At 39.4% G+C, this 21,944-nt stretch overlaps 2 protein-coding genes across 2 annotated transcripts; one reads left to right on the forward strand and one right to left on the reverse strand.

The window, feature by feature from the left end:
• Nucleotides 1-3,262: 3,262 nt before the first annotated feature.
• pias4a (protein inhibitor of activated STAT, 4a) lies at nt 3,263-15,954 on the reverse strand. The gene is made up of 11 exons (XM_080878152.1): nt 15,834-15,954; nt 13,593-13,974; nt 13,389-13,473; nt 13,239-13,280; nt 12,963-13,053; nt 11,026-11,154; nt 9,606-9,711; nt 9,017-9,090; nt 7,772-7,932; nt 6,856-7,007; nt 3,263-6,717 (listed from the first exon to the last, which is right to left on the reverse strand). The coding sequence occupies exons 1-11, from the start codon at nt 15,858-15,860 to the stop codon at nt 6,443-6,445; spliced, it is 1,524 nt and encodes a 507-aa protein (XP_080734278.1). The 5' UTR covers nt 15,861-15,954; the 3' UTR covers nt 3,263-6,442.
• A 4,186-nt stretch (nt 15,955-20,140) lies between these two features.
• On the forward strand, nt 20,141-21,661 carry foxq2 (forkhead box Q2; the record flags this gene model as incomplete). Its single annotated transcript, XM_080877667.1, has 2 exons — nt 20,141-20,623; nt 21,246-21,661. 2 exons carry the CDS (start codon nt 20,141-20,143, stop codon nt 21,618-21,620), a joined length of 858 nt encoding a protein of 285 aa, XP_080733793.1. The 3' UTR covers nt 21,621-21,661.
• Nucleotides 21,662-21,944: the final 283 nt, after the last annotated feature.

Raw genomic sequence — 21,944 nt, forward strand, 5'->3', positions numbered from 1 at the left:
TGATAAATAGCGCGAGATTGGCTTTGGCAAGTTGATACGAGATATGCAAAAAGAAAAAAAAATCTCATGGGTGGGTGGATGACATATGCAGTTTGTGGTAACACCTCCAGTACATTGTTTTTAACGAGGAACAAGCTCATTTTAACCATATGTCATCTGCCCTGTGCAGCTTTTTGTATTTATTAGTAATAAGTAAACACACAAGAACAGAAGAGGGGGGCAGTGTTTGCTGCCATCTGCTGGCGGTGGTTGGCAATAACAGGCTCAAGTGAAGATAGTTTCACTTAATCTTAAATCAGAAACGATCGTGATATGAAACTAAAAATATAAAAGACCCCACCTGGGAGCGATTTTCTTCTTCTTAATTGTACATCGTAAAAAACTGTATTTTTTTAGGGGGGGCGGAGTGTTGTACAGTTTAAAAAAATGATTTCTTTTTAGAAAAATGTCCATATATACACTAATATTTTATGGGGTCTTTTTTGTCCATGCTCTACCGGTAAAATTCGATTGAGTGGCTTTAGAGTCATCTTGTCAAAAAATCAAAAAGATTTCTATTTTGGCATGAGCTTTCTATTAAAATAATTATGTTTCATATAACATGTACCTGTGTGGAAAAACAAACCACGGTCATCTATGGCCTAATGTTAATATATCAAATGAATGAATCATTCTCTGTTATTGTCTTTTACAAACAGTAAATACCACAAGTTTCCCCAGATTTCCTGTGCAAAAAAGGTTTTCGATGCCAGTGAGATGTATTCATGTACTCGTACTCATTAATAAAATATATGGTATAACAACCAAGCAGATACCATTTTTAGATGGCTCAGTTTTCAGTAACATCCTGAACTGTGAGACAGAACACTGTATATAATAAGTATCACACTATCATCTGGTTATGGACAGGAAATGAGTACATTAGAGGTACAGCTCAGGTCGATTGCTTTGCAGATAAAGTTAGAGAGATGATCTGGACATGTACAGAGATAATGATACACTGGACAAAAGGTGCTAAATATGGAGTCAGTAGAAGAAGAGGAGGAGGTTCATGGATGAAGTGAAGGAGGACACACAGAGGACTGGGGTGACAGAGGAGGATGCTGGGTTAGGGTAGGAATAGAGATGATCTACTGTAGTGACCTCTAAAGACAGCAGAAGAAAGAAGAGGCGCACTTATCATGTGCTTCTTTTGTGGGGAAAAAATCCTGACAGTCTTGTGATCTGCTGTGACTCTTTAATATATCTTAGTCAAGTTCAACATCGCTATGATAAAAAGAAACTCATCAATGAAATTTGTAATATTAAAATATTTACAAAATATTGTTGTAGTTGGATGGATCTTCCTTCCAGTGTGAACAAGCAGACATGTTCGTATTATTAAAGGTCACTTGATCAGATAAATAAAACATAAAACAGATGGTTTGTTAAGCAACCTGAAAAAACAGACACATCCATTACACTAAATAAGTGCTGCCCAGCAATTAACAAATAGATTTCAGAGTTCCACATGAATCACCAAACCTGCCAAACTCTAAAGATGTCTAAAGGTGTGGATGACTGTGTTTGATTCAGGTTTTTAAAAGTTTTTTCAGTTGACCAATAATGTGTCCAGAACTGGCTGGTCCATCAGAGTAGAGGCCCAGAGCACCAGAATTTCATCACAGCATCTTTAAATAACTCTTCCAGCAGTTTGCCTTAAAACCCACTATAATAAAGAGATTTTTAGATTATTAAACTAGTGTTTGACATTAAAAACATGAGGCGAGCCCAGGTCTTTTGGGGTAATGTTCTCCCCACAGAGGAATCAGCGCACTGGTTGGCAACGGAAACATGAGGGCAGACACGTGACCTCAGGAGAAGAAGCTTGCAGCTGTTATAAAGCACAGTGCTGGGTTGGTTTAGAGCATTGTTGCTGCCTTAGGGAATGAATTCCTTTCATGAATTCTTTCAGCTGTGATTTCCTCAACATTTCAAAATATGGTTCAAGTACATGTGAGGCCAGTAGACCCAAAACTGAAGTTGGATTGGAAGTGGAGCTTTCAGAGTAATGATCCCCTGCGTACAGACAAATCCAGGGAATGGCTCAAATGGAAGGGGGGGAAAAAAAAGAATGGCCTGCTATGCAGTTTTGAAGATCACGGTGATATAATGGAGGGATTTGAAATGGGAAGGAAAAGCAATAAAACCTTCAATAATCCTGCAACTGAAAGAGGCGTCAAAGCTTTAGTCAGAATGGGGACAAATGCAATGCTGGCATAATTTCTGCTAAAGGGGGTGCAAGTTTCTAAGAATAAAGGTGCGCTCACTTAAAAAACCCCATATATTATATCAAAGCCTTTGTAGCAGAAATGACTAAATGAGGCTGTTTTCATGTTGAAGTTTCTGTCTCTAATCTGTGGACGCCATACAGAAAGAGGACCAAGTATTTGTGTAGTCTTTTCTTCAGATGTGAAAAATGAATGTTGTTTTTTTCTACATTAAAAAAAACAAACAAACAAAAAAAAACTCTGACAACTCCGGGAACTGTTTTTGTGACAGAATGGGAAACAACTACAGATAAATACGTGTTGCTTTTGTCTGTGATGAATATAAAGGTTTCAGTTGTGCTAAACCTGAATCCCCACTTAGACTGCAGTGTGACATTGTTCCAGTACGCTACTGATCGCTATCGTTCTCATTTCCTGTCAGCACTCAACGGCCTAATAATGGCAAAAATAGTTTACAAAATATTTCATGTAACTATGACATCCCAGTGATGTTACCAGTGGTAATCTTTTATTTTTAAAACAGTAAAACCCCCACAATCCTCCCTGATACTCAGGCGGGATGGATTTTATTCAAAACACATTTTCTTCTTCTGGAGTTGAAGCGTACCTTTTTTAAGAAAATGAGGCACGCCGAACAGTTCAAAGTTTGCAATCCATCACAAGGCTGCCCAGCTCAATAAATTCAGAAAATCTAAGATTAAAAAAAAAAAAAATGCAGACTGCTGTTTTTAAGAACTGATTTTTAATTAATTCCACACGTCAATAACAGCTGTTAGAATACGATCATTTTTTTTCCTTTTTTAAATTTTACAGTTTTATCCTCAACAGGCATCAAATGAGTCCCCAGATCTGAGCTTTTGGTACAGAACATGACAATCCACATGTTAACCAGTCCTCCCAGTAGTGAGTGGCATCAGCTTCCAGTGCTGCTGCCCTCTACAACTTCTTATTTTCCACTTGCCTATAGGAACTGGAGGCAATTCAAGGCTTAATAAAATATTATTTAAATTTTATTGTCTTTAATATGAACATATATAAAAAAAACAAAAAACAAAACAAAAACAAAACATTTACATCATGGATTGTAAGCCTCTGCCCATGCTACCTTATGCATTATTACAAGAAGAGATGCCACTACAAAAACACCAGACCCTCAGCTCGCTCTCTAGCTCCCAATCTGCAAAATTACCTGGCTCAGTTCCACAGCAACTACCTGCACCATCTCTCATCTTTAACCACAAGGCAATGAGAAGTTTAGGAGAGCCAAACAAATAATGACCTTCTCTAACATAGCAACAAATGAAAAACGTGATTTTCATATGTATAGCAGTTAATTACAAATGCAGAATGCCTTAAAGGCGGCTATTAGAGTTCTTTACAATATTTTGCTTCAAAGCACCTTAAATATCTTTTCAGGGACACACTGATGCGATAGAGGCCAAATTCCATCAATCAGTCTTGTGCGGATTCCCAAAATATTTTTCTCTGTATATTGATTTTGTGAGCCGTCAAAAGAAGAAAAATGGAAGACCACATTTGACTCCATCTACTTTTTCAATCATCAACGACGTCAGAGGATGCACTTGGAACAGTGAGGCCTCAGATTGATGTGTATATGTCATTTCTGTGCACTTGAGCAAGTCAAAAGAAATCCTGTGCTGACAGTAAAGGGAAGCAAAACATGCAGAACGCCTTTCCAACCCTGTCACGGTGGAATAGGACCGCGTCCACTTTCACATTTTCTGATTCGTATGGACAAGACGAATGATGACAAATGTTCACAATGGGCGGGGGTCCCTTAATACGCACTACATGGGAGCTTTTAAAATAAATAAAGCATTATTAAGTCGATGAATGCATCACATGAAAGTGCAAACAGCTCTAGCAAGTTTTTTTCTTCTTCTTCTGAAACCAACACTGATGATCCCCCTGCAGATAAACCCAAATGCATGCCCAGAGTCTCTCTTACTGCTTCCCCAGTGGGGGTGGCACAGAGCGGAGCAGACAGGTGAAGTAAATACAACAACTCTAATGTTACTCCAAGAAGCCACTCCTTCTGCCGATAATGTTACAGCACTGACCAAGAACAGGAGGATAGGATCCGAGCCAGTGTTCCTCTGGGCCTACAAGACGGGTATCTGCAAGATTAGCTACAAGCTTCAATAAAAATGCTTAACAACACAGAATTGGGTAAAAATCTACAATCAAAATCTAGAATAAGAAAACGGGGGAAAAAAAAAATCGAAGTTGTAGCTGTGGTTAACACTGCCACCAATCCCAAGCAGTAAATGCAGAGAAAACACTGATCCCTGTGTGAGGAGCAGCCATCACATATAGACAATATTAGTGCAGGTGCAGAGGAAGTTGTAAGCCTACAGCATGTAGCAATTAAAGTCCAATTCTATTGCATCAAATAGATATGACCTTATCTACATTGAAAGTAGGCAGAGAAGGGCTGCTGGTCGAAGCGCGCTACTTGTTCCAGACACGACCATCTGTAACCTAATCAATGACTTTCAACTTGTTGGGGTTGCACTCGATGACACTTCATTAAGTTTTGTTGTGTCAGACATGTTGAACCCACTGCAGCAAAATACTCCGAATGGCACTTTGACCCAGGTCGGATTCATTCAGTGGCAAAGAAAGCAGCGTTCAACAGCAGAGCAGTGAGCACAGATCAATGTACATCTCCACACCAAATACCAGCAATGAAGAGCTCCAGTCTATACAGAACTATGCCAAGTATTATGTAGATTTACCACAAACTATTAAGAGAATGTCATGGTCTTAAATAAATATGATAGTTTCAAAGCAGGTCACAACTGTGGGATAAAATGATGACTCTGAAATCCTGTTCTGTCCACTTGACTGGAAAATATTGATTTAAACATGCGGTCGTGGACTGGGGTTCTCATCTAATGGCTAGCTCAGCTGCGCTTAAAACCATAGGCTTCACTCTTTACTACTTCAACAAAAAAGGCACCTCATAACCATTTCCCCTCAGTGAACTCTTAAAAGATGTCTGCTTTGGCATAGCTGCCACGCAGTAATTTTGATGAGCTAGATCCATGTGGAATTCTGAGATACCAATCCTAAGAAATCCTGTTACAGACACAACTGCAGAAATGTTTTACAGAGTGAAACAGTTGCTGACCAGTTTTTGAATGTCTCTCACTCCTACAGTTAGCCTGGTTATTCATACTCGAACTCTCCTTCAACCAAGATTTTTTTTTGTTACAGAGGGATCAGAGCTGAATGAAACAATGGAATAAAAAAAAAAAAACCCCAAAACAAACAACAACAAAATGCAGGAAAACACTATATCCAGTGTAAAATTGGATTCAGAAAAACTCGTCAATTCTTCCGTCTTCTTTCAAAGCTACTCTCTGGTCAGTCTGCCAAGTTTTTATGACTGAGGTAGGTTCTTTTTATCTAAGGACAAAATAAAAATGGAAATCACACACTGAAGCCAGTATTGTGTCCTGCCATTTCATAATAAAAATGATAAATTCCTGAAAAAACCCTTTCAAGCTTTGAATTCATTCTGTCAACAAAGAACAAAATAGGAAAGGTTTAAATTTGCATCACACTTCAGATATCTCTGCTGTGTCCTCCCACAAATGTTTTCACTTGTTTTCCACCTTCTACCAAAAACTACTGAGGAGCTTCCATTTTCAACTTGCCTGTGCATCACAACTGTGACAAAAATCAGAGACGCAAACATTGAACGCCCATGGCTAAAAGAGCCAGGAATTCCAAGTCATATACAAAGAGAGACGAGGTCGGAGTGGGAATAGTCTGGAAAGAGAGAAGCAAGGGTTGTGACTGTGGTGGGGTGCTCAATCCATTCAGTCTCTTCAGCAGAGGCAGGACAGTACAGATGTTCACTGTAGGGTGACAATTGATCAAGAAGTGTAAGAGTAGCTTCCAGTGGTGTACAGTACAAAGAGGAATCCTTATCACTGTAGACTGAAGAACCATGGACAGTGCATGTTTGAGTACGTGTTTGTCTGCCTGCCTGGATATAAACCAGAGCTGCTAAAAGGCTCTGACGCTGGGGCAAAAGGGCGGGTTGTTGCATCTAGTGGATTACTGTGTTCCTGTCCTCACGTTTTAAGGCCCCTGCCTCTCTGTCTCTGTGTGTCAGTCTAAGAGGGGACAGAGTGGTGGGGTCAGTAGGCAGTGACCAGGTCCTTGTCGTAGTTGTATCGGCCCCTCTTTGGGGCAGGACTGTCGGCGCTGTCCTCAGTGTCCTCGCTGTCTCCTCCAGCCCCACCCCCCTCCTCCTCAGAGGAAGAGTCAAGAGTCAGATCTACCACCGCACCTCCACCCGGTGCCACAGCAGGTGCTCCCGTGACTCCTGGCATCCCCACAGAACTGCTTCCAGACTTGGCCGTCAGACTAGTGCTGCTGTGGGCTGGTGAATGGCCATTTGCTTCGGGAATGCCTACAGAGAGGAATACAATTTTAAGGTAAGGAAGAAGATTTTACTCTCATTACCTTCAGCACACACAAACACACACACAGTGCAAAACCCCCCCAAAACAACTACAGACAAGGGGATGTGACAGGGCTGAAAACTTACATATATCAACAACTGGGTAGTCAGGTGTGTTACTGCGTTCTCTTTCCCGCTCCCTCTCCTTCTCATCTCTGATGGGTCGCCAGGAGCCGTCTGTTAAGTACTCTATCTCCTCAATGTCCTCACTCGTTTCTTTTAGAATCTCAGATAACAGCCTGAAATGCACACCGGCCATTAGAGAGACGTCACAAAATAAGTTTATACACGGGAAAATCAAACTAATAGCTCAGTTCTCACTCAAACGCACAATTAGAAATGAAATAATAATACCATTATTATATTATACCATTAATGCCATTACAACATATATATGTCAAGATACTGAAGTTCCGATGAAGAAAAACACAACATATACTTTAATCTCTTTCATGAATGAAAGGCCATTTAGGAAAACAATACTTCATGATTACACTTTCAAATATCAAACCTGGGTCAGGTAAAAAAGGGTCTTTCAAGCAAACTTAGTTTAAGGAATGTAAATATATGTTGCACAAAGCTTTCAGTCTTTGCTACAATAAGATGTGTTTGTGAGAGCTGCTGACAACTTCCAAAAACAAAACTGTAAATTGCTTTTTTTTTTTAACATACTTTTCGTATTAAGAATTATCTGTTGTGCTGGTAAATGAAACGCACAAGTGTCGCTTCTGTAACATAAATGAACAGCAGGTGGAGAATGACAAATTTTGAAACACAATGAGTTTTCATACCAGACCAAATAAAAAGAAAAAAAAGAAAGCAGTACATGTTGGTGCATGGTTGAGCTTGTATCAAGAATCCCTAAAACATCTCTGCAGCTTCAATGATGTTCCTCAAACTGGCATCACATACAGGTACTCAAAATTACACAATACAAACTTTAAGAATTTACTGACAAAGCTGCAGGGGCGGGACAAGTCAAAGCATGCTCTCATCTCCTTACCCATCAATAGTGAGGAGCTCAAATGGAGCGGGCTTGTCACAGACTGGGCAAGTCCATGTGGGCTTCTTTTCATTCATCTGAAGGAAAAAGACTGCATCGAAACACTGAAGGTGGGCACAAGTTAACACTCGACATGGTACCCCAAGCCGCATCTTCACCAGCTGGAAGCGAGAAAAAAGGAACAGATGTGATATCGGTTGATATCATGCTTTTTAAAACATTTTGGGAGTTTTCTAATAGCTAAATAAATTGAGGGGCTTTTAGACACAGCATGACAACAGAGCCACGGGACCGTGAAACAATATTTTCCGACAGCACGCACTGCACTAAAACAACATTTCTCTCTGTATTTGCCAATCGATGTCCTGGAAACAAGTTTCCTTCCAAATGGTCACAGAGTTTCCCCACCCACAGACATTAGTGGGCGAGCTGGCCCCATCTATTACACACTCCCACAGATATATGTGGTGAATAACTTTGGCAGTGTTTTATGAGTTTAAGGAGCAATCTGAAATCACTTTACTATTTGACAAAGACCTTGCTCTTATAGTCAAAGTTTGTCGCTGATATCCAGCTTGGCCTTGTTCTTCCTGTAGTGTTTTCAGGCTGGCCAGGTCATCAGTGTGACATTACTTATTATGAGTCAGCTGCTTCCTCAGAGAGGATCTTGTCTCACAGACAGGATTCCCACTACACTGTGCTGGACTGCAGCTGGTAATGGCAATCCTATCCTGGAGGTGTGCTGCAAGTTTCTGGACTGCGAACAGACACTATAACAACTGGAAAACTGGTTCATGTGCTGCTCTGTCAAGCTCACAGAAGCTGCTGAGCAGCACAAAGGCTGCCGTTGAGAGCTGCAATCCAAGATGGTGGAGTCAGAGTATGGCCACAGGATGAGACTCGCTAGAGAGTCAGCCTATTACACTGCTCAATTATTTGTCACAAAGCCATTTACACCCCAAAACCTTATTATTGAATAATGTATTAAATAAATGTGCATGGACACAATGAGCTTTCTACAAACGGATATTCACTGTAGAACAGCAGTATAAACATAGCTTTGATTTCACTCCAAGGTTGAATGGATGTAATGTTTAAACTGAATATTTGATTAATGTAGTGAAGATATTCCCTCTACGCTGTAGATTGTCCTGCTTTTCTGCTCCGACTGAGCAGAAATCATAATGCATATTTGAGTTGCTTTGTGTTTTAAAGCCCCCCCATTTGTGTTCAGGATGTACTCACTGGACAGATGAGAGACACTCTGAGTCCTGTGGTCGCAATCTCGCTCTCTGGGTCGAAGCGTAGTTTGTCTTGTACTGTAGATAAATGTAAGTACACGGTTATTACATTCTGTACCAGACATTATTCTACATTATTTAAAATTAACTACACAGCGAGAATGGATATAAACCGTTTTTACTGATAACGATTCCACTTAAAGATTACAGTTTCTACTGAATCCTAATCAATGTTCCAAAAACTTAGACCTACACAGGTTTTAGCCATCAACAATTATTTTATTATGTTAAAACTCAAAATTTAGTGTTGAAACTCCAAGTGCTTGCTATTATTAGTCTGATGTCATTACTTTACAATGTGCAAATATCAAAGACATGTGGCAGGACTAAAAAAGAAAATGTGTACACTGGAAGAACAACCTCGAACTGATCCTTGACACACATCTGTGCAAAATCCAGTCATACCAGAAACAAAATGTTCAGTTATTGACTCCTACATTCTGCACTGAAGTGACTTCGTGTACCTTTCATCTTACTCTGAATGTGAAAGCTGCAAGCAAAAATATTTTGGTGAGTGTAAAAGCATCACTTACTGCGCTCACGGCAGCGTTCTGCACTCTCAACTGAGCAGAGTTTAAGCTGGCTGAAGAGGTCTGCTGCGGTGAAGACCCTCACTAAATACACCGCCACAGAGTAACGCTGCAAACACAGATCAACAGATTTTTAATAAAATGTAACAAGAATTTATCCACAGAGAATCGGGAACTGACAGTGGAATTTAAACACGATGTTATTGTAAGAATTCACTCAAAATTTTGAAACAGAACCATCAAACTAGTACAAGGTAACCTCTCTAACGATTATGAGACATCAGTGAATCTGCAACTTGGACAAGCAGCACATAAAATTATTTTGTATAAAGAATGTTCCCCATGTTTGATTGTGGTTACAATTCACAGGCGAGTGATGAAATATTCACCATTTAATCCACGTAAAAATATATATATGAGACTCGCTAGAGAGAGAAAATAATAACAATCCATTATTATTTTCGGTTTTATTATGTGACAATACTGGGCAGCACTGACGAGTTATATAGTTAATTATTACAGTTATTGTTAAATTAAAGTGTGAAGCTTTTTTCAAATATAGTGTTTACATTTTTAAATAGGGGATTAGAGAAAACAGTCCCTACGCTATTCTTGCGCTTACATTTGACTAATGTTATATCACTGTATCAAACTTTAATTAGAAGAAGTGTCATCAGTGACAAAAGTTCACTACAAAAGCAGGATGGGAAATGCCATTTTTGTACTTACACTTAGAAATGTTCCGGCCAATAAAACTGTGTGTGTGTGTGTGTGTGTGTGTGTGTGTGTGTGTGTGTGTGTGTGTGTGTGTGTGTGTGTGTGTGTGTGTAATGCCACTAATATCATTATTAGTTTTCTTTAAATACAGTGATATTTTGAGGCCATATCGCCTACCAGTTATGGATTATATCACACAGACCTCTTCTGAAACTTGTTAGGCCAAGCAAATTTTAGACTTTTACAGACTCTACATGCTGAGCAGTGAATTTATTATTTATACATGGCAACTGCAGACAAAATGTGTGGGATGTGCATTACCTCAAGTACACGACACTTTTAAATTGAGCCGTTTCATCACGTGTGATCAAGCTGTGACTAAAATGAAGTTGCTCAAGATTTGCACAAACCTTCTTGTTTGTACAAAATGTGATAACAAACCTAACCAAAAGTCCTTCTGTCTACACACATACTCTCTCAAAATACTCAGTGTGGTGGCAACCGTGATTACAAAGGTGTATTACACATGCAGTCGAGTGAGGCCAAACACTCAAAGATCTACAAGTATCAGCATGCCTCGATGAATTACAGAACCTTCCAAGAGGAGCTGGACAGATTATCAGAATAAAAAAAAACATAAATAAAAAATATCTGTGCTAATGACAACCCTGAGAGCTATGGCTGCAAAAGACAGGATTCAACTGACCTTTCCAAAGTTTCCCCAGGTGATGGTGACTCTGTTGGTGACATTGGAGAGGTGCAACCACGGAGTGATGTTTATAGGACGACAAGGACGACGAGGTTCAACACCAGGCTTATTGGAAGGATAATATCCCTGTAAAACACACACAATTTGAAAATAAATAAGACTGCAACAGTTAATTATGTAATACTTCATCTCAAATATCTTTTCATAATTTCAAAACAGACACCTTGTTCTCGCTACTTTTAGCACAAATGAGGATTGTTTCCTTTACCATGCACAGCCAACCTGCAATATGAGCTGAAGGTCATATTTTTAATTGTTGATTTACCTTCAATCAAAATATTCAGTTTACAATAGGGCTGTGACATATATCATTTGAGATAATACCAGTACAAATAAAAAACAAAACAAACAAGTTAAATCATGATATCAAAGCCACGTGTTCACTTCTACTGCTAGCACAACAAGACAAGCCCCGACATGCCTTGAGTGAGAGCCACATGACAGCCTGTGATTACAATTCAATAAAAAGGGAGTAACTTAAACAATCTTTATGCATACTTTTTCTCTTCTGTACTTACTTTCATTATTATTATTATTATATTATTATTACTGTACATCCAACATTATTATTGCACTACAATGATGCTGGCATCTTGTAGCAATCAATCATGTATTAGGTGCTTTCATGAATGACCGCAGATCTTTGGAAAAGGATGGAATTTTCCCTTTATTTTGTTTGCACTGGGTGTCTGTGGCTCAGGAGGTAGAGCAGGTCATCTACTAAGTGGAAGGTTGGTGGTTTGATCTCTGCAAATGCCAAAATATTGTTGGGCAAGATACCGAACCCCAAAGTGCTCAAATGCATCCACCCAAATGTGAGCATGTATGAATACAAAGTGCTTTTCATTCAGGCCTATAATAGGGTAATATATATATTATAAATTATGCATGTACGTATAGACATGTGTGTGGATGGTTGAAAGAGGCATGTTATATAAAGCACTTTGAGTGCTCCAGTAGAGTAGAAAAGCCCATTTAAATAAATGCTGCTGCTTGCAAGGTACGATCATAAAACATCATTCACTATAGTTTTCTACATCGATCATAAATATCATTATTGGAAATGGCAATGAAATACTGTGTTAAATTTTTCAGACTTTAACCCAATGCTAATTTACAATATCAAAAATGAAATCTGATATTTAAGAGACTGAAATTTGTAACAGATGTCAATTCCGCTTGAAAATGACTTAATTATCAGAATTATCAGGCTAGCAGCTTAAAAAAAGAAAAAAAAAGAAGGTTCAAATTAAAGGTTAAAAGTGTGATTACGAGGCAAGGGAATTTAAACGTCTTAAAATTTCTTGAGACATTTAGAACTCACGTTATCTAAAGCACAATGGAGCTTTTCAACAATTCACAGTATGTACAAACAGTCAGAGATTAAAATATCTGTGTACTAGACAGAATGGCAGGATTAGGCCAGGAGCCCAAATTTAGACATTTATGGCCAAATTTGAATCCTCGGGAGGTCATAGTCACACCCTCCTAACCTGTCATCTAGGTGCTACCCTGCCAGTTTGATTTCTTGTGGCACACCTTAAGCCACATAGTATCAGCCAGCTGGAGAGCTTCCTCCTAAAGTTTTGTTTCCTGAGGTCTTCAGATAAGCCAACATCATCTTTACCCAAATCTTATTTTTCCCCTTTATGTTGTTCAAGACACACTTACATTAGGTTATATTATCCATCATTGTCATATTATGACATTTTATCACTGACCTGGTAAAACATCTGTGACTGACACCCTGAGTGTATCTGAAAACGATGCTATGAGCTATAATTGAGAACACACTTCAAAACAGGAAAACAAGCCCAGCTTTAGTCATGTCTGTATTATGAAGGTGTGGGACATTTCAGAGTTAATCAACTCACCGGCACATGACAGTAGGACTGATTAACTTTGACAGCTATGTTGGGAGGATACTGGTCCTCCTGAACACCAATGGAGTCTGTGTAACAGATTCTGCAACAGAGAGCAGTAACAGAGGAATAAATGAGTGAGGTCTTCTATTGTAAGAGACTAAACACAAACACTGTATATACAAAGAAGCAATTTGTCCTCGTTGGTTTGAATTATGATATTTTTATGACACAGTCACTACCAAAAAATCAACCCCCCCCCCCCGAATGTTTTTACTGGGAACTTACCTAAGAACCACTTGGATTGATCGGATTCCTGGACGAAGTTCACTAAGAAAATAATAGGTCACGAATTAAAATGAGCTTCACAGAGATATTTTTGTATTAACATGGGGTTAACCTAAAGTGCAGTTTTAACAGACAGTGTGACTTTTTTACCTTGCATTTCGAATCTGGTCTGCTTGGCTGGGTGTTAACTCAAAGATGCACTGACTGTCCTGGAGTTTCTCACTGTTCTGGGCAACTGTAAGCAGATGGAGACAAAATCCATTGTAAAAAGAGAACAGTGCAAATTCTCAACGTCGAGTAAAAATGCAACAATTTCCAAAAACACAAAAAGCCTAACAAATAGTCCACACTCACTTAGCTCTGTTGGTAGTAGCAGTGTCTCTAAAGTTTGGTAGAAGGGCAGTGGCACTAGCTTCACCTCTGCTGCAGGTGTGGTGATCGGTTTGGAAATGCCGTTGAGGTAGTCTGCGCCCTGAGAGGTGGCAGTAGGGGAAGAGCTGAGGGATGAGTAGTTAACTGGGACACTTTCCGGACGTCGTGCAGCCAGCCATCCAGATGTTTTAGGGAAACGTGACTCGTAGAGCTGCCGGACGTTCTTCAGCAGCTCTGGGCTGTATTCGGTCTGCACTAGCCTCAACGCACGCCCCACCAGGTCTTGCTTCAGCCCACTTTTACTGCGACCCATTGAGGCCAGCAGCGTCTGCAGGTCTGAGACCCGGAAACTTTTGACCATATTCTAGTGAGAAAACAAGACCAAAAAAATAAAAAAATATAACAGGATCACAAAAACAATTAGATTTCTGGAAAGGCTGAAGTGACAAAGTTAATTTCCAAGTTCAGACTTTTTTTCAAGAGCCACATCTCAAATGAAGGAGTTTATACAATGCCAATTACCATTTTCACATTTGTCCAAGAGAGGAAGATACATGTTGTTTATATTCTTTCATTTTACTCAAGTAAATCTATTAAGTAAATGAATGAAATAATTTAATATCGTGTCCAAAGTCCTGCGTAAACACACCTACACACTTCTTTTTAACACTTGGAAGATGCACAGAGTTAATTACAGGTAACTTATATGCAGAACAGAGTTGTTCACCAAACTGCTTGGTACTTGCTAAAATTAGCATCTGTCCTTGGTCACTTTAATCCTATAGACGATTTAAAGTGTGTTGTAATTAGCTGGCTATATTAAGAAGTTCACTTCCAACTCTAAGAACAATGGCTTGGCCATGATTCAAGTGATCACACTAATTGTGGTAGTGTTAATTAGGCTTTAGAACCATAAACTTCCAAAGGTGGCTTAAAAGTATGAATAGAACTTGGAAACGCACTAATTCCATCCACACTATCTGTCATTTAACACACAGAAAGCTAAAGGAATAGTCTGGCAGGTTCAGTTACAATGAAATAGGTGCCTAAAAACCACTATTTCTTGTTAGTGGCCTAGAAATGTGAAAATAGTGCAATAGTTCTTACCTACATGAAACATATACATACAATCTGTTTACAGTCCACAACAAATGTAAGACAAATACAGCTTTGCAAATTCTGCATGTTTATGGCTCCATTAACTGTTTAATATAATTTTAATTTGTTGTTTATGGCTTAACAACCTCATTTGTACACCAATCCGAAAAATGTAAGCTGAAGACACACCGTAGCAGGCGAGGATGTTTATTTAGTAAAAACATAAGAGGTGCAGACGCACATTGAACTGCAAAGTAAACGCAAAATCTCTCATTCTCGACATAATATGCGCCAATTTTCTGCAGCCTATATACAATACTTGCATAGCATATGGAATCGATTATATGAATACCGTATGTGGTCGTATCATCCTATGTGAGGTCGTTTTTTTTTTTTTAAAGAAAATTATTATTTACTTATGATGAAGCAGAGAGCACACGAACTGGGCTCTAGGGGCAAAACACGGGATGTTGTTGTTTAGCCGCCAGACAAGCCTCAGCTTTGTCTGACATGGCCGAAATAGACATAAGTGGAGAACTAATTCATGTCTATATTTAAAAACAAAACAAAACAGGACTTTATGGATGGATCCGACTGAACCGCTGAGCTTCAAATACAGCTGCGTTACAGACTGCTCAACCTCACTTGAACGTTGCTAGTGTAGCCTGCGCTATCGCCGGGCTAGCTTCTCACACTCGGCATTCGATCACGACTGCTAGATATTTTGACAGGTGCACAGTTCAATAAACTAACCGGTGAACTACAAACAGATATTCCTGTAAGCCAAATAACGTCAAACGGTAACATGCCAGAAAGCAGGCTAGACCAAAAACAACCACACGCTTATATGGTCTCATCATTCATTTTCGGTGTCTTCCTCCAGAGCCAGCGTGATGCTAGGTGAACCAACGCACTTGCCTGGTTAACATTTCCAGGCAGGCTAGCTACCTTAGCACCATAGGCTAGTTCGTTTCGTCGTGCTTGAAATACACCACATTTGTAAGAGTAAATACCCTTTAATAATATTCGCACAAAACCCACAGTTTCCCCACAACTGGGGTGACTTTCAGCCCACAATCCCGCGCACGTCTCCTATCAAATCAAAGCCAACCAAGCTCTACTTGCCATCGCTTCCACCAGTTCGGCCGCCATCTTCGTGCAGCAGTACCGCGAGAGTCAGAGACGACGGCCAGTCTTGCACCAATGGAACAATGACCCTGCTTCGATAGACAGTCATCTCCAGCCAATCACAGCGCGACTTTTGCCAGCATCCGAAGCGATTCACTGAAAATAGGCGGGACCACGTTGTTTTAAAGTTACAGCACAACTTTTAAAAAACACTAAGAGGCAGGTCTCCCTTCCAAAATAGGCCTCTGTGTCGATTAATAACACCACGTGTCAAAGTATTTTAATATTGAGGCTGTTTCAATTTTATAGTTTTGCGATATTCTGAACTCGTGTCTTAAAGATAGTTTAAATTCAGCGTGACGGGAAAGCATGGGCTGTCAAACGGATTGGGTCGCATGGTCCCTTCAATTCCCGTCCGAGCAAAAAATTCCATTTCAGGTTAGTCGACCAGCCGTGAGATGTGGCGTTAATGCTTTGTCTGAGGCATGTTCATAATTAAATTAAAACGACTTATTAATAAAAACACACTTAGACTGTAGGTATAGTCCTGCAATACCTACTCTGAATCACAAATGCCAGGTTGTGTTGAGACATCAGCAAAATGGAAATATGTTTGCTGAGGGAAATATCTGCTCCGACTGATGATCCAGCCCTGCTTTTCCAAAACTCTTCACATGTGGGCAAAGAATAGCCTCATGGAAAAACCAAAATCAATTGAGGGAATTGCAGTATCATGTAATAACATGGCGTGTTTTGTTGTGGCTCCGTTTTGGATGGGAAACGTCAATAAGGCAGTGCTGTATTTCAAAAAGAACAGATTGCTCTGCTTCTGTGCTGACTTACAAAAAAAAGATTATATTAATTTAAATTACAAATAAAACCTAAATGGGAAATCTGAGATTCCCTTACTTCAGTCATTCATGCATTCATTCTCTGTTTAGTGCACCTCCCCCTCAAAACAAAACCCATAATCTCAGCTTCATGTTTTACACAGTAAAGGCTGTTATTTTTAGAATTCTAACTCTTCACGTTTTTGTAGTCACTGCAGTGACTACAAAAACGTAGTATGAGGCTGAAAATAATTTAATAAAACTAATTACAATGATAGCTTGAAAGGTTGCATAGAGTGGTGTTTTAATGTTGTGCATGCGTGTCTTGTTCCATTACTTAAACAGAAGAGGGCAATATGGTCCATGATTTGACCTGACTGTGATTAAGTGCATCCCCTCTGTTAAACTGAAAGAACAAAGCAGATCACCATACTGCTGATGCCTACAGGCTAAAGCTGTAAATGCTACGAGAACAGGGTGGGTTAATTATACTTAATGTTAAAACAGTTACATCGTTATCCATTCTCTGCTGAAAATACACTTTTATTTGTGTAAGATCCCAGAGATATTCAGAATAAAAAAACATTTAGGTTGAATAACTGTCACACACTGATTCAAATAAACTTTTTTAGGTACTCTTGTTCAAATGCCTGTTAATGCAAATATCACATAGACGTGGTAAAGATGAGCTGTTGAAATTCTGAGCACCAGAATGGTGTAGAAAGGTAATTTAGATGACTATCTCCACGATATGGGTTTCAGTATCTGATGTGTTGGATTGAGTATTTCAGAAACTGTTGATCTACTGTTATTTTCCTTGAAAAGGAGAAAATATCCAGTGAGAAGGGGTTCTGGCCAGACTGTTTGGAACTTACAAGCAAGCTAAAGAAACTCAGTTAACCACTCGTTACAACCGAGGCAGAAGAGCATCTCTGAACACACATGTTGACCCTTCTGTCAGCTAAGAAAATGAGACTAAAGTTTGAGTGATCTCAGAAAAACTGGACAAAATGACAGTCTCAATTTCTGCTACGTTTGGATGCAAGTGTCAGAACTGGGGTGAACAATGAAAGCATGGATCCACCCTGCTTTGTATCATTGGTTCAGACTGCTGTTATTGGTGTCATGGTATGGGGGCTATTTACTTGGCACATTTTGGGGTCCTTAGTAGCAATTGAGTATTGTTTAAACACCACAGGTTTTATGAGTGTTTCTTGCTGACCACGTCCATCCTTTTTATGACCACAGTGTACTGCAATGTCTTCCAGCAGGACAATGCATGACATCACAAAGTTCAAATGATCTCAGATGACTTTGTTGAACACGGGAGTATTCAAACAGCGCCCACAGTCACCAGATCTCAGTCCAGCAGAGCATTTTTGGGATATGGTAAAATGAAGATTCACATAATGGATGTGCAGCTGAAAATCGGTAACACTTTATAATACTATCTGCAACTAAAGGTGTAACTCCCCTGTAATTAAAAGGAATTTCAATGTGTTTTATTTAAAATGACAACATTTTATTTAAATTTATCAACAAGTAAAAGAATTAGGGGTACTGCATTTTAAGTAGGGTGGAATTTCATGTTAATTTTGTGGAAAAACGAAAAATGTTTCTCCATCCAAACCCCCTTATTCTAGTGCACCTACCTTTAAGTATTTGTATGTAAATATAATTATATTGTAATTTAAAATAAACTATGTTGAAATATATGTTTATTAGAGGGGAAATACACCCATAAAGTTTTACTGGCAAATCTGTAGCACTGTGTCATGCAATCATGTCACATTACTGGTGTGCCTAACAGAGTGGCTGGTGACTGTATAGCCTACCATAGACTGTAAGTCTGATACAGTTTCAGTTAAGCACTAGAAGAAGCAGGCAGAGAGTATGCACATAATGTGGTGTTGCTTGAAGAAATTTTCCACTGATCAAAAACACACAAACAATACCTTTCTGTAACTATGAAATCAATTAACATTGCCAAAAATGTTAATTTCAGCAGTTTGAAGCATGATGTACATTGTAACATAAATAAATCTGATATTTATTTGGCTGAATCTGATTCAGCCAAATCTCCTTTTTGTTGACATTACAACATACTTACAGAGAAAGGTTTAGAAATGTTCAAACAACATGTCAAAATTGATTTAAAGGAGATTTTTATTCCATAAGGATCTGAAACAAAACCTTCATTAAAAGATAAATCTTAATCAAATGTAGAAATGAACGACTTAATGAAATAACAAATTTTCAAGTCAAAGGAAATAATTATTTGCATACAGAAAAAATAAACTATATTAGCCAGTAAAATATCCTGCACAGTTACAGAACACAATATAATACGGTTTAATAGTAACCACAGACAGTTTTTATCTTTAAGACAGATTTTAAACAAAATATATAATTATGTTAGCTGAACTAAAAATAATCATGTATATATGCAGTAATTTATTGTTACATGTTAAAAAATAATTTTTCCACTATCTAATAATTGAAGTAATAAAAGGTATTTGGTAACAAATTAAATAAAGATGTTGAACGATCCAATATTAAAAGAGTTTATATCAAGAACGGGAAGTGAACCTTTCTAATTTGTCATTCATACGCTCACTTTTCTGTAACCTCGTCGCCGTCGATGGCTGCAAGAGACATTAATGGTCTTTGCAAATAAAGACGTGACTTATCTCCAACGTGCTGAAGTTGACCCATTAATTACTCCTCGATGGTAATTGAAGTAATTCTTTGGACAGTATCCTGGACAAAACGACTTTAACAGGATAACTCTGGCATCTAAAAGGCCTTTGATTCTACATCCACCTAACATCCATCCTTTGCACACCATGTCTTACTAAATCTTGAGTGTTTAATCTCCCGTAATTACAAAGATTTGCTTAGGTTAATAAAAATAATCCGCCTCAATTGAGACCCCCCACTTGGACCTCCCCTGTGCCTCCTTTGCCCCTTTCTGTGAGGGATAAAATCACAGTCATATAAATAGAGTCACCTTCACATCTTTGAAGCACAACTCTTTGATTCGGGAGCAAAAGGCTGACGGATACCAAGTGATAGGTTTGGATTGACAGGGTTATCAAAGAATCGAAAAGATTTACCGAATATTTCTTGGCAAACGAAGCGTCCGCATTTAGTCTTGGCGACTGACGTCATTTCCACAGGTTGAGACTGGGTCACTCGTGAGCGCATCAAGGTTAACAACAGTTGAGAGGCTCATCTTTATCTGTGATCTTGTCAACAGTAAGTCTTCGGTGAAAGAATTTAGTGGCAGCGAGACGCTGGCTTTATGAAGGCTCCTAATTTTAAAGAACAATAGACATGCTGTGCAACTTAGATACACAGTTTTGAGAAGACGTTTGGGAGCGATATTTTTTATTCATGACCTGACACCTGTTCAATAGTCAGCTTGAAATCAATAAAACCTCTGCCATGAGCTTGAGATATTTTAATTCAGAAATGACAATGGAGGAAAGAAGCAGCCGCAACGGAAGCAGAGACAGACTGGGACTGAGCTTCACAATTGACTACCTGCTCTTTAATAAAGGAGCCAAAGCTTCTAAAGACGATGCAACAGCAAGTCGTGCTGCAGAGCAGATAACGAACGACATGCCAGGTCGTCAGAATCCTAAACTCGAAGAGGTGGGGATTCGCTGTGAGATCCAAGACAAGGGTCTACAGAGGTCAGAGGTAGATGCTGAAAAAAGGAAAGCCAAAGAAGATGAGGGGGATGAAGACCAAAAAGAGGAGGGGGAGGAGGAAGTGACCACCACCACTACCACCACGTCTGCGAGCTGCGGTACAGAGAAGTCTGCGGACAAACCCAACCAGTCATACATTGCACTCATCTCCAAAGCGATCCTGGCGTCTGAGCAGAAGAAACTGCTTCTGTGTGACATCTACCAGTGGATCATGGACCATTACCCATACTTCAAGAGTAAGGTATGTTCATGTCTAGTGGTTTTCTATGTATGTAGCACATAGCGATAGATATACCGTACAGGAACTCAAAGTGAAACTGGGCGATAATTCGAAGCAGAATTTCCAAGCAGATGTTTGCTGATGTTGTTAAAACAGGAAAACAGAAAAACATCGTTCCCCAAATGTGTTTAATTCAGTCTCTGAAAACTAAAGTGGCTGCCATTTTCGCAAATAAAGCGACCTACTTGGCGCTGGTAATCTGTCTGAGTGGTTAGGCAATTAGGTGCTCACAGGGACACTAGATGATCTTGTTGTTGGCGAAATCACAAATAAAGTAATCCTGTTGCTAGGTTGCAAACTGCCTCTGCCTTTACCAGGTGCTACAACAGATTGGGTGAAGCCTAGTGGATTAAAGTTGATCACTGGTTTGACGTGCTAAAAAGGTAACTCAGGGTGTTGTGACTTACTCAGATCATATACGGTCTTGACAAGCCACAGCTCATGCTGCCAACAACAGGACAAGGTGACATCCTGAAGCGGATCAGTGATACTTAGCAGCCCCTTATGTTAATTTTCCAATGGGGACACATTGTTTGACCCCTGCTTTAATTTTGACCTGACATATTTGTTTTCTTGTTCGCAGGACAAAAACTGGAGGAACAGCGTGCGTCACAATTTGTCCCTAAACGACTGTTTCATTAAAGCGGGCCGGAGCGACAACGGTAAAGGCCACTTCTGGGCGATCCACCCATCGAACTATCAGGACTTTTCCAATGGAGACTACCACTGCCGAAGGGCAAGACGGAGGGTACGCAGGGTGCCAGGACAGCTCCCACTTTCCTCCCTGAGCTCGCCCTACCACCCCGCCATTGTCCGTCCCCACAGAACAACCTGCTGGTGCTGTCCTCAGGCCTCTGCACTTCCTCTTCAATGCTTGGCACCCAGACTCTACTGGCCTTGGTCCAGCATGCAGCCACAAATTGGGCTCCACCTGGGCCTAAATGCCTCTGTACCCTGAGATTGAATTGTTTGTACTGTTGAGGTATACTATACTAACAGTTTGGCCCTGAAACACTATTACTTAAAAGAGAAATTTTTTAATCTAATGATTATATCATTAGGTGATGTTAAAACTGAAATGCCCTCTGGCAATATTACATTATGTTTATATGCTTGTTAATGAGTAAGAACAAAGTGATTTTAGGGCATTTGATGATTCAATAAAATGAATGTCTTAAAGCTGTGGCCCTTCTTGAGTTTATATTCAGAATGTTTTAGAATAACAAAAATAAAGTGTTTGGAATCAGCTCATTAAAAAGTGTGTTGTCAGCTCTGCGTGCAT

Source organism: Rhamphochromis sp. 'chilingali' (genome assembly GCF_963969265.1).
Source record: "Rhamphochromis sp. 'chilingali' genome assembly, chromosome: 3".
Lineage (NCBI taxonomy): Eukaryota > Metazoa > Chordata > Actinopteri > Cichliformes > Cichlidae > Rhamphochromis > Rhamphochromis sp. 'chilingali'.

Coding starts and splice junctions, on each gene's coding strand:
- pias4a (XM_080878152.1), bottom strand. CDS start 15,860: ATGGCGGCCGAACTGGTGGAAGCGATG. Junction 7,008..7,771: donor GAGCTCCTCACTATTGATGG/GTAAGGAGATGA, acceptor TGTGCATTTCAG/GCTGTTATCTGAGATTCTAA. Junction 6,718..6,855: donor CTACCCAGTTGTTGATATAT/GTAAGTTTTCAG, acceptor TCCTCTCTGTAG/GCATTCCCGAAGCAAATGGC.